Source organism: Rhinolophus sinicus, chromosome 14 (genome assembly GCF_057876585.1).
Source record: "Rhinolophus sinicus isolate RSI-liver-muscle chromosome 14, RSI-T2T, whole genome shotgun sequence".
Classification (NCBI taxonomy): Eukaryota; Metazoa; Chordata; class Mammalia; order Chiroptera; family Rhinolophidae; genus Rhinolophus; species Rhinolophus sinicus.
The window spans coordinates 145,843,004-145,855,463 of NC_142514.1; the positions used below are offsets into that span (position 1 = coordinate 145,843,004).

A 12,460-nucleotide genomic window follows, 5' to 3' on the forward strand; every position below is an offset into this window, starting at 1 on the left:
TTGATTACGGGTAGGCTCTACCAATTTATGCAAGTTCTCCCACTTTTCTCTTCTCCTACCTTACTTAACAAAACTAAAACTATACTTTATCCCCACAGCTCAAAATAAAATAAAATCTGGCAATTAATTCAGTTTGTTTGATTAACTATGGATGTTTGACCCAGCCTCCTTGTCTGATTAAACTAATTAGATGTTAGGTTAGTGCACACTTAAACTAAATTATTGTTTCATGGACTCAAAGTCTTGATATTAAAATGGCAATACTCCCCTCCCCTAATTGGTCTACAAATTCAATTCAATCCTTATTTAAATAAATATACCATGATAAAAGTTAAAATATATATATATATTTGTATAAGTATAAAAGTAGTATAACTTTTTTAAACACAAAGTTTGGAGAAAAGGCATAAATATTACCCACAATGCTACCATTCCTAATATAGAGCCACTGGCAATATCTTAATATATATGTATTCTATCTTTTTTCTTTTATTTTACATGTAATTCTGTGGTGGTTTTTTTTTATTATTTAATATCATCTCCTAAGTATTTTCCATGTTGCTATTCTAAATGCAACATTGTGTGACTCGTATTTCATTTGTTAAAATTATTTGCCCCTCCCCACAAGAATAATGCAATGAACACCTATATACACTTCATCTAGATTTAACAATCGTTAACTTTTTGTCACATTTGCTTTACTTCTCTCTAGTAATATAGTCCACAGTTTTTCTGAATCCTTGAGAATTAGAGCCCTCATCCCTAAATATTTTAGTATGTATCACCTAAAAACAAGGCTATTCTCCAATTTAGTTGTTCTTTTCTATATTATACACTTAAAGTTTCTTAGAAGGGAAATTTTGTCTTACAGTTAACTGATAGAATTTCAGTGCCCAGTCTTGAAAATTTAGGCCATTCTAACTGCTAGTGAAAACCAACCCAGTCTAACTACCACTGAAGATTAAACAATCTTATCCTCCTATCCAGTGTGGAGATTGCATGAAAATTTATAATAACAAAAAACAGAGCAAGATTGTTCAATGAGTCTTAGAAATGCTACTCATACAAAAGCATCTTTTAAGAGGCCTGTGCTTCAAAGAGAGTTACCTTTTATGAAATGTAATCTAATGTGCAAATCTGTTCGCTGTCATATAATTTATTTCTCTTTTGATAATTATTAAAACTGGCATCTCTGTTTTTTGAAATACCTGAGGGTTTTCTCAAGTCAGAAGAAGAAGCCTGGAGTTTTCTTCTCCCTGTATGCATCGCATGACTCTGTTAGACTCATAGCTCAAACAAAGACTTGGAGCGTCTTCGTCTCCTTTAAAGTATGCCCTATAGACTCCTTAAATATCATTTTACATTGTATCCTATTAATTACTTCACCATCTTCTATAGGCTCTCCATTATTTCTAGTAGTCTATTACAAATCTTGATCACACCTAAAAAACATAAAAATAAAATGATAACAAAAAATAATTCTTAATATCATCAAATATCCTGTTAGTGTTCAACTTTTCCCACTTGTCTCATGATATTTTAAGTTTGTTTAAACTAGGATGGAAATAAATTCTATACTTTGCAATTGGTTTATATGCTTTCCAAGTCTTTTTAACCTGTAGGTTTTCCCCCCATCTGACTTTTGTCCCCTTGCAATACATTTGTTGAAGATACCAGGTCATTGGTCCTTTGAGTTCTCAAAAACTGGATTTTCTGATTGGATCGTTGTGAAGTCATTTAAAGCGTTCCTCTAGTCTTGGCATTTCCTGTCAATTGCGAGCTACATCTGAAAATTGGTAGTTAGGTCTAGAGCAGGGGGGTCCAAACTGCAGCCCATGGGCCAACTGTGGCCCGCGATCCATTGTTAATTGGCCCGCAGCAAATTCCAAAAATGTACTTAGTTTACTTAAATAAACCAGGTGAGGCAATACATACTTCACCTCGAGTGAGTGGCCCGGCTGTTTGTGTATTTTACCTCATATGGCCCTTGGTGAAAAACGTTGAAAAAAGTTTGGACACCCCTGGTCTAGAGGCTTGATTAGATTCAGACTCTATTTTGTTTGGAAACACTTCCTAGGTGATGTGTTTTTCAGTCAGAGACATAACGTCTGGATGTTTTCTATTTTAAGTTTTTCTTTAGAAGTCATTGTCTATACTGCGTCCTGGCCACATATGCAGGAGGAGGAGTGTGCTGCAGACCGCCTGCCAGGGCAGGGCTTGCTCTGGAGGGCGGGCTTGCTCTAGCAGCTTGCCATGGAAACTGAGGAGTGGAGAGTGGAGAGGGACCTAGAGAAGGACAATGCTAATAAAATTAGTAAGGCCCAAACACAGCAGAGAAAGCTCAGAGAAGGCGTGGGAAAGCTTTCACATACCTGGGCCAGTCTGGGCAAGGGTGAGGGATCAGGGATGATTTCTAGGTCTCATCTTAAGCATTGAAAGTAGTGCTCATCCTTTGCTGAAACACAAACTTCTCTGATTGCCTTCCCACATCCCTGGTTTCTGAGACAGGGAGTATGTGAGGAAGAATACGTTAAGGGTGCCAGGGAATGCCTCGTGTGTCAGGTGACATTGAGACACACAAAGCTGTCCAATAGACCAAAGGACTTGTGGATCTGGAGCTCAAAGAGTGGGTCCATGCCTTTATCAGATTATCTGAGATTTCTGCATCAATTAGTATGCTCAGTTGCAAGAGAAGAAACTAATCATGGCTAATTTAAACAGAAAATGAGTTTATGAATACTTGTTAGGTAGTTCACAGAATTGCTGGAAAGGCCAGAAAATTAAGCTAAGAGCTAACTGGTCTGCTGAGGAAACTAACACTGCCATCAAGCACCACGTGCTTCAACTTGTTCTGCTGCTCCTGCTGCCATGGAAACCCCACCTCAGTGCAAACAACACCATCACCACAGAAGTCTCTGGGGTCCCTGCTTTTTTTGTTTTAATTACCACCACTAGACCTGTACCCTGGCTGCAAGGGATGCTGGGAAGTCAAGATTTTAATATATCCAGCTTCTGTAGTGAGAAGTGAGCTCTGCCTCTCAAGACTCCTGAGGTAAGACATTTCCCCCAAATAGGAAAGAGTTCAGATTCTACGTAGTCAAAATGAACGACAAATATCCTTTACATACAATGCCCTTGACTCTGAGAAACCACTGATGCAGAGTGGGCAGAAAGGACAGGTAAGGCCAGGCAACTGGGGAATATCACTATATAAAGAACATTCTGGAAATGCTTAGCACCTAGAAGTGGTAGGCATTCATAAGATGCTTTTCCCCTAACCCCACCTCAGTCTAGCTGCTGCGTTTGGAAGAACAGGCTGTGTTTGTGCAATGAGAGGCAGAGAGCTGAGTTCTTCCCTAGAAAGAAGGCTTCCCAGTCTATTCTTCCCTACCTTGTGTCCTCGATGATGCTGGGAGTCCAGGGGCAAGAAGACTATTAAGCAGGTTCGACTGTTGTCACTGAAAAAACACTCCAGGACACAATTATTGGTAAAGAAAAGTGCTATTTTTTAATTTGTTCTTGAATGTATAGGTCCTGTTCAGATCAGTGACACTTCCCCTTACAATATTCCTTCCTCATGCCCCCAACCAAAACTTTGGATTCCAATGGCAACTTCTAGAAGAGGCCTAGGAGGAACTCACCCTACATATCCAAGAAAGGGGTGCAGCTTGAGGAATGGGCATATGGCTCAAGAAACAGCACCAGCTACCACGGACTTTCCTGAAAGCAGCTCACTTTGGCCTGCGGGTCCCTTTGCCCTGCCTTGGCCAGGGTCCCCCAGCCATCGTCCTGCTCCCAGGGTTCCCTTGTTCCTTGTGTGGCCTGAGCTTTAGAGCTAGAATCACCATTACCATCGTCAGAGCTGGAGAACTTCTGAGAGTCACCGTTTTCAATAACTCCCACCCCCAACACACACACACAACTTTATAGATGGGGAAACTGTACCCAAGGTCACACAGCTCCTAATTGGCAGAGCCAAAATTTAGGTGTTCAGCATCTCAAATCACATATCTGTCTATTATACCTTGCTACCTCCAAGAAAACGAGCCACGTCTACCTTCAGCTCTAGGAACAACTGGAGCAAGCAGGTGGTGGTGATCAGAACAGACGGGAAAGATCTGATTAAAGGAGGCCAGGCTGACCCCAGCTGAGGCCCCGGCAAGTGTAAATCACAGAACTTCTCAGTTTTCCCTCTGGCAGAATGTTATCAGTGGCAGACACCCACCCGGCCAAGATTCTTCTCCCGGCTAGCAGCACTAAAACGTGCATGGAAACATGTTTCACCATGAGCCCCAGCTCCTCACCAACTGTGGCAAGCTCTAACATGTACGGGGGTCATGGTGAAGAGCTGCCGGCTAGCCTGGTAACCCCCTTTACCAAACTGCTCCTGGTAAGACCCAAGTCACACTCTTGGGTCCCCTTAGCAACATGGCTAAAATCTGTCTCTGTGATGTGCTGGAAGAGACACAGGGGAGGCCTCACAGATGCTGTCATCTCAGCACAGTGCGTAAACATGCTTGGCATGGGACAACTGAGTTCAGGGGAGACACGGACTCAAAGAAAATAGGCTGACACAGAATGGGGAGCAGGAGCAGCTGCACTTCCTCTTGCCTCCCCAACTCAGGAGGAGGAGAGACCACAGAAAGCCATAGATGTGTCCCCCTGTCAAGGTTTCAAGGAAGGCTCAGCCTGTGCAGCTGAGAGGCAAGAGGATAATCCAGGGACTTGCGGTGTCATACAAGCCAAGGGAAGAGGATGTTTCCAAAAGGAACAGATGGATGGTGTGAAATGCTATCAAGAGCTCGAGACAGTGGAGAAGTGAAAGGTGTTTGATTTGGCAACTCGGTGGTCACTGGTGACTTTCATGAAAAACTATAGAGGGTTGAAGAGTGACAGAAAAGAATTTATGAAAAACATTAGTTTTTAAAGAAACTTGGCTGACACGGGAAAAGTGTAAGGGGCAACAGACTCTGAGAAATTTTGTTTTAATCCTGAAGAGACCTTTGCTTATTTGTAGGCGATGCGGAGGTAACCAATGAAGAGGGAGGGTGAAGACCCCAGGAAGCGAGAGCAGTGGGACAGGTGATGGAGCAAAGTCTTGGAGGACATATAACAGGATTCAGGAGATAGAGCACCCAACAGGAACACAGGGAGGGTAGAGACAGAGAGATGGATGGAAACGGGAGAGGAACAAGTGGGCAAGAAACGTCTTGCTTTAGGGCCTCCCTTCTGGGGGGCAGGCAATGAGGTCAGTCATTTGCTGAGAACAAAGCTACAGGGCATGGGTGGAAATCAGAATAATAACAAGTCAAAGCTATACCAGTCAACACTGAGAGACCAACTGAGGCTGTCAGCTGAATCTGCCATGCTTAGCAGCCCAGAAAGAGTGAGCAAAAAATAGGTTGAAGCAGAAAATGGAGAATGGTTAACAGTTTCAGCAAAAGTTGGAGGAGAAGAGAAAGTTCAGGATGCTGATAAAAATATCAGTGTGTGATGGGCCATGGGTTCAGGCTGGGGAGAGGAAGGCTGAGACTGGGAGAACAGCTGAGGTCGTGGCAACGAGCTACAGGAGCAGGCAGTTTAAATAGATAACAGCGAGGAAGTGGGAGCAAAGGAAGCACCGCAGTAGTGATACAGAAGGAGCAAAGTCTCGGCTCAGGAGTTTAGAAAAGAAGGCTATAGGTGATACTATGGACAGAGAGAGAGTATGGAGCTGAGCCTCGGAACAAACAAGAAGGGGCCTTGGTCATAGGAGCAAGGCAAAGACCTGTTTCCAGAAATGGGTACAAGGATTCAAGAGTGTGCCAGGGTTGATGGCAGGGCCTTCATAGAACAGAGCCTACGGAGGGGCTGGTGGCTGCCACTAGGGAGGGGTACATGCAGAGGGTATGTAGTTAGCAGCTGCACAAGTCAGGCGAGCCAACCTACCCGTGTTCTGGAAGAGTGCTCTGCAAGTTCATCCTGCACAAAAGTTTGCACTAAAATCCCCTTTGCATCAACTGAAGCCACTTCACTCTCCTGTTTCTCAACACACCCAAGAAGCCCAACTTCTCCTCTAGGACGGCAGAAGAATCCAGAACTTATAGTACCTCCATTTCCTGACTTTGTTAAGGGTCAAAGGACTGGACTGACTTCAAAATGGGGCCATTATCAGACTAAGTCCAAAGCAGGTTCAGCTCAAGTGTTTTCAAAGAGCCACTGAAGTCAATCATTCAGCTAATAGTTTTAAAAAATATTTTTTTTTTCTAAAAAGTCATGATGTTTTCTGCATGCAAAAACAAAACAAAACATAACCATGACTCAAAACATTGGTACTAAGCACTCAGGAAAAAACAGAGAGAGGGCAGTGCTATAGGTAACCGTTGTAGGGATGGTGTGATGGGCCAGGGCCACGAACCCTTGGAGGAAAGGACACCCAACCTCCTGCCCCTCTCAAATCAGGTGCCTGAAGAGAGCCTGTGACCGTGCAGGGTCTCTGTGATTGGAAGGGAATATGTGACTCTCTACCCCAGCACTGAGGTCCTCTGGCCCCGCACGCTGATCCCTGGGCCCCCATCAAGCTATACCCAAGCTGGAAGCTTCACTGATGAAGGGAAGCCAAGCATCTAACCAAGCATTTCGGATTCATATTTGTGGCCTCCAGCTAGTCCTAGGGAAGCATCTCAATCAAATTTGAGCCAGTCACAGCTTTCACCTGGCTGCCCAACACAAAGCACCATGGAGTTCACTCACGGGAGGTGGGAATGTGGGCCACGCAAAGGAAAGATGATCAAGAGCAGGAGTTAGTGAGGTAATTACAGAGGGAACCCAGCAAAGCCAACCAACCAGAGAAAAGGGTTCAAAAATGGAAAGGGGAGTGGCCGCAGCCCAAACCAGAAAGCCCCAAAGAACAGAGGGCTAAATCCAAAGATTGCCCGGCTCCTGGAGTATAAGACGTAGTTACCCCAAACTAGACAACGGGATTATGGAAGCCCACCTGCTTAGGCGAGCTTGGCAAGTGCTGGTGAAAGAATGGCAAGTCACTGGGCACCATTTGCTTTGAAGTGGAGATGACCTTCCAGCCTGGGTGGAGAAGGAAATGAGCAGTGCCATCACCTCACAAGGAGAGAAGAAACGTTTTCTCTGATCACAGTGTTCTCGTCAGCAAAGGCCCTGCAAACAAGAACTTCCTTAACCTGCATCTCTAAGCAAAAATAAAGCCATGACCTACGATTCCCTTGAAATTCGCTAGAGCACGACGGGCCGAGGGAGAGCTGTGTCGCCAGGCCACTGAAATGCCGAGTACACAGCATTCACAACAGGCTCTCCGTCAGGCAAGGCTTTGCTGGCAAGGTGGTGGGCTCCCCGTGCCTGCCTATGTTTCTTCCTCCTAAACAGCCTGAACAGACCGTGAGACCCATTCACAATGCAGCCTGGAGCTCGGTCCCTGTTCCCGTGGCTTCTAGAACACTTCTGGTTTCTAGAAGTCAAGTCCTGAAGTTGCTTCCGGGTTACTGAAGGACACTGGCTTCTCGCCTCTGTCTTCCCCTTCTCCACCCGACACCGCGCTTCCCATGAACACTTAGGTCTGGCTTCTGCCAGTCACTCAGCTTTCTCCAACCTCCAACAAAAACAGGGCTACCAGTAGAGTCTTGGCTTTTTCTGGGTGTGGACAGCCTGAGGGCAGGCAAGTCAGAGGACTCACTCCTGATCTTTGGCTCTGCGAACATGGACAAGAGGAGGACTGGGATCTCTAAGCAAGAGGAGAGGCCCAGCAGAGTGAGCTGGTTGTGGGTCACTCTCCCTGCCCAGGAAACTATCTGAAGCAGCTGCCTCACAATTTCCCAAGTGGAACTTGGGATCCAGACCCCTACCTAAATGGACATAATGAAGGGGTGGCCCCCAACAATCACTTCTAGGAAGGCAGGTTCTGACAAAAGAAGAGCTGCTATTAGCCTAAAGAAAGTGGCATCGAGGGCTGGCTCTGAAGATGACATCTTCTTAAGCTCAGTGAAATCTGAGCTTGAAGATGTAAGTACTCTCTGTGCAGCCACCGAGCCCGCTCAAGAATGCCGTACTAACCAGAGCACTTTCACAATAGCCACCTAAGTCAACATCAGGAAAGGGGGCATGAGAAACAAATACCCTGAAAACCGTTAGAACCCATATAGGCACCAATTCGAGACTTCTCGCCTCTAGAAGCCTCCATTACCCTGCCCAGGGCACATGCCTCTGTCCCGGCAGGCAAGCAAAGGCAAACAGTGACAGTCTTTGGCTGTGCTGGACCAGGGATCACAGGCTGCCATGTGTCAGAACCTCGCTCCCTTCCTTTACCCTCTTCTGAGCCCCAGAGGAGTTCAGATGTACACCTTGCTCCTGAGCCCTGCACACTAAAAGGTGTAAAAATCCTGCTTTCACAGCAGGAAGAATTCACCAAGGAGCCTGACCAGGCTTGGTCTTGTCAAGTGGACCCTACACATCTGATTTTTGTGGTAATAGAGAACACCTCCCTCTTTGCTGTTTATTACTGAAATCTTCTCTGTAGTGGATGCACTATGGCTCCCAAATAAATGCTGGAAGATGCAAATGGCAAAGCAGGGCACTACACAGCTCGACGAGACTTGTCTCAAATCCACAATCTGAAGAGAATGAGCTGAAAGGTGGGGAGGAGTGGTCAACAGGATGGGGCACCATCTGCCTGTATTCGGGCTCCTTACAGCTCTCACACCTGGGAGATGCTGTTGGTGAGGCGGAATGACATTCTTTTTGTTCTTTCATTCTCCTGGAAGAAAAAAATATATATATTTGGAATTGAAACGGCCCAATGTAGGATTTATTAAAGTGAAAAGGCTACAAGTATCCAGATTGGGATTCCCCAGAGCCAAAGGGTTTTACTCTACCCCAGGAATGCAACAGCAAAACTTACTATTCACTGTGTGTGAAGTATCATAAACAACAGGGGGTGGCAGGTCAGACCCTGGCACCCAGTGAGCAGGCAATTCATTTCAGTGAAATTAAGTAGCATTGAATTGATATTTCAGGTCTGCACAGGTGGGACCAGCCAAAAGTTCGGAGGAGCTCTCTTTGCTGCAAGCACTACCTCTCTTTCCTTCTCTGTCCCCAGGGGCTGAGTAGATCCCTTCCTTTCTCCCAAACCCCAGTTGAGATCAGGCACCGAGATACTTCTCCTCTTATGGTCATCACAGCGTAGAATAACCAGCACTGAACTGGGAGTCAGGAGCCCTCGATTGTCACCCCTGATTCTGCTGTTAATTTATTGAGTGACCCTGGGCAAGTACATCCACCTCTCGGAACTTTTGAACCTTAGGGTAATTGGAGTTGAGAGCCCCACACTGCCCTGCCTTCCTCGTAGGGGTTGGAAGTAAGGATTCATTGCCACCATTCTCCTGTGCCACCTGAGCAGCTTCACTCCGGGTTGCTCTCTATATGCTGCCCAGGTGCCCCCTGCCTGCCCAGTCACCCACCCACCCACCTGCCTGCCACTTTACCATGTGTCGCCGCCGCCTCTTGGGCTGGGTGCCCTCCTGCATGTAAGGGGGCCACGGGAAGCCCTGGGGAGTGGAACACCCACTCTCGCTGGACACCTCCTCGGAGTCCGAGTCCTCCTGCCTTGGCTGCGCAAATTGTTTCTCTGGGTAGATCTCCTTCAACCAGCCCTCAAAGAACACTTCCAGGCAGCGGCCAGCTTCTGCAACCTCCGAATCGGGCTGAAGAGGGAGGAGAACAGTGATGGTCTGGCCTGTTTCCACCAGCCCGTCTCTTCCAGGCCCATCCAGAGCTATACAAAGAGCACAAAGCCTAGCTGGGTCTCCAGGAGGTCTGGAACTTGACATTTTTGTCCTCAGGACTCAGAGTAACCAGCTTGGTATTAGCTCTTAAAGCAGAAATAACCCTGACAGGTACCCACAGATGGCCAGTTATTAGCACCCCAACCCTCACCATCTTCCTCCGGAGTCCATACTGACGCCCAATGGGGGAGAAACCTTTTAAACACTCACTACTACAACAGGCCCCAGGGGTCTACTTCCAGGTCCTCGTAAGCAGCCCAGGACCAAACCCAACATCCCACCCAGCCATGAGAGTCTTCGGGTCACCACGAAATAGGGAAGAGGCAAACAGGCAAGACATACATAATTGAACTTAGCACAATTCCAGAACATGAGGCGCACGTCTGACACCACCTCCTCTGGCGTGGTGTAGTGAGCTGGGTCCTTCTTTTGCAGCTTCTTCCGAATGATTGACAGGTCCATAGGCCTTTTGATAATCTGGTAGTAATGCCGGGCCTGGGGGAGAAGGAGGCAAGCGGGAAGAGAGAAGAAGTAGAGATATAGACAAGAGGGAAGAAGAGATGGAGATTCGGTTGGGATACACATAAAGAACATAAGAAAGGCAGCAAGAAGGAAAAAAGTGTAGCAAAAGAAGACAAAGAGAAAGGGGAAAGGAGGAATGTTTTACTTGTCAAGTCGGGTCTGATGCAGCAGTTGCGGGGTTGGGAGGCTGTGGTGGCCATGCCCCCGCTCCACCCACAAATGACTGTACCTCCAGTGGCTGTGCTTGGAGCCACATGAACCACCATGGTCTGCCCCCAGGCCTAGGGCCCTCTAAGCAGGAAGCACAGTAGCAGGCAGACACAGTGAGGTCTTCCTTACCAGCGGGCTGACGGGTTCATGGAAAGGCAGGCTGAGGCTGTTGCAGCACAAGGACAGTACCAGCTTCTCACACTTCTGCAGAAATCAGAATTGGCAATAGTGTTACGTTGTTCAGGCCCTGCCTCAGTAAGAACTAAGGATAGTCACCCTAATAACTCTAGAGGGGTTGGCTCTGTCCTACAGGGTAGGAGCCACTAGACTAAGGCACAGTTCCACTGGCAGAAGGAAAGTCACAACAAACTCCCAATGGGCCAAGCTGTCAGGCAGCTGGAGAAGCCTCTCATCGCCTTGGAAAGGCCTCAGGCCTTTGGCACAGGGCGGCGGCCCCAGGCAGGGAAGCTTGTTTGTTCCCAGAGACTGCTCCCTACCTTCTGGTCGGACATGCTCAGGCCAGCAGGGCCCCGTGCTCCAGGCTGGTTATAGCGGGCGTTCTCGCAGTCGTACTCCATCTCGGGCTGGGTCAGGCTGCGGCACAGGGTGCACACCCAGTCTCCCCTGCAGAGGCGGGTGGGGCCAAGTTAGGCCTCAGCACATCGCCCAGCGCTCCCTCCCCATCCCTGGGCCCCAAGATGGGCATGGGGGGCGTGGGGGCGTGGGAAACCAAGTCCCTAGTTCTTCCTATGGGGAATGGCTTCCTAGCCACAAGTTTAAGAGAAATCAAGTAACTCAGGATTGAATGACTATGGAAAATAGGAGTTAGAAAAGGCTAGGGCAGGACTATGGGGACAATCTGTGTGCAGGAGGACGCTGGGAACAGAGAAGGAAGGGAGCTCCCTGAGTTTCAAACCCCCACCTTTCAGTGTGCAGAAGGAACACAGCTGTAGGACCACTAACTCAGACCTGCAATTCCTACAGGCCCAGGGAGGGGAGGAAGACCGTCCACTGGCCTGGCCTGGAATAATCATCCTTGGAAGGCCCCCTGCTGGCCAGGCGATGGCCCTGGATTGGCATGACTCACCCCGGGAAGCTGAGCAAGGCCGGCAAGTGGCAGGAAAGGTGGTACACTTTGGGGCAGCGGTCACAGCACAGCAACTCGCCCCCGTTGAGGCACACAGCACAGAAGTCCTCGTTCTCTATTGGTGTTGGGGGCCCCTTCTTGGCTCCAGGGGCTCGAGGAATCAGTCTGTGATCTTCCGGAGATGCCCCTTCCACCTCTGTTGACCGCTGCCCAGCCAGAGATGTGACAGCGACCTTTCTTCCTCCCAGACTTGGGGCCTGGATGGCATCGGGCGGGTTGTTCCGACTGACCTTGGGGAAGAAGTGAGCCTGAGCAGTCAGGGCACAACACCAGCAGGTTGCTGAGGGAGGGAGGCAGGGCGAGGAGGGAGCAATTTGTGCCAGGACCACAACCCAGCCAAGCCCATGATTCCTGGCACATGTCACGGACCCCTTCAGCAGGGGACAAAGTCTGGCCAAGCTGCAGCCCCACTCGGGACAAGACCAGAGCTGGAATTCTGGCAGTTGCAGAGAGAAAAGAGAGACTCCTGGTCTGGGTCAAGGTTCAAGGCCAAAGCAGAGCAGAGTGGTACCTTAATGGACATGCTGGAGGACTCAGTGCCACACTCGATGACCAGCAGGAAGCTGCCGTCCTGGTCATTCTTCTGGGGCTTCAGTTTGAACACAGGCATCTCTCCCGAGGAGGCAGCACAGATCTTGAGCCGTTCCAGACGCACGTAGGGAATCTTGGGCTCACTACTGAAGGGTCTGTGGCAAGAGCGACACCCCTGGGTCTCGGTGGGGGCCTCCTCTGGCCCCAACCTCTAAGGCAGGCTCCTCCATGACCCCACCACTGAATTACGCTGAAGAGCTCC

General features: G+C 48.2%; 1 protein-coding gene across 5 annotated transcripts in view; it reads right to left on the reverse strand.

The window, feature by feature from the left end:
• Positions 1-374: 374 nt before the first annotated feature.
• Positions 375-12,460, reverse strand: part of TRIM66 (tripartite motif containing 66) — a 51,772-nt gene continuing 39,686 nt past the window's right edge. For 4 of the 5 annotated variants that reach the window (XM_019728498.3, XM_074335954.2, XM_019728496.3 and 1 more), the window contains 7 exons: positions 12,179-12,353; positions 11,608-11,897; positions 11,018-11,144; positions 10,650-10,724; positions 10,131-10,283; positions 9,489-9,707; positions 376-8,761 (listed from right to left, as the gene is read on the reverse strand). In XM_019728498.3, coding sequence (XP_019584057.3) covers positions 8,702-8,761; positions 9,489-9,707; positions 10,131-10,283; positions 10,650-10,724; positions 11,018-11,144; positions 11,608-11,897; positions 12,179-12,353 — 1,099 coding nt within the window. In that variant the 3' untranslated portion in view covers positions 376-8,701. Of the gene's footprint in view, positions 8,762-9,488; positions 9,708-10,130; positions 10,284-10,649; positions 10,725-11,017; positions 11,145-11,607; positions 11,898-12,178; positions 12,354-12,460 lie in introns of all 5 variants that reach the window. The other variant, XM_019728508.3, reaches the window with a different exon arrangement.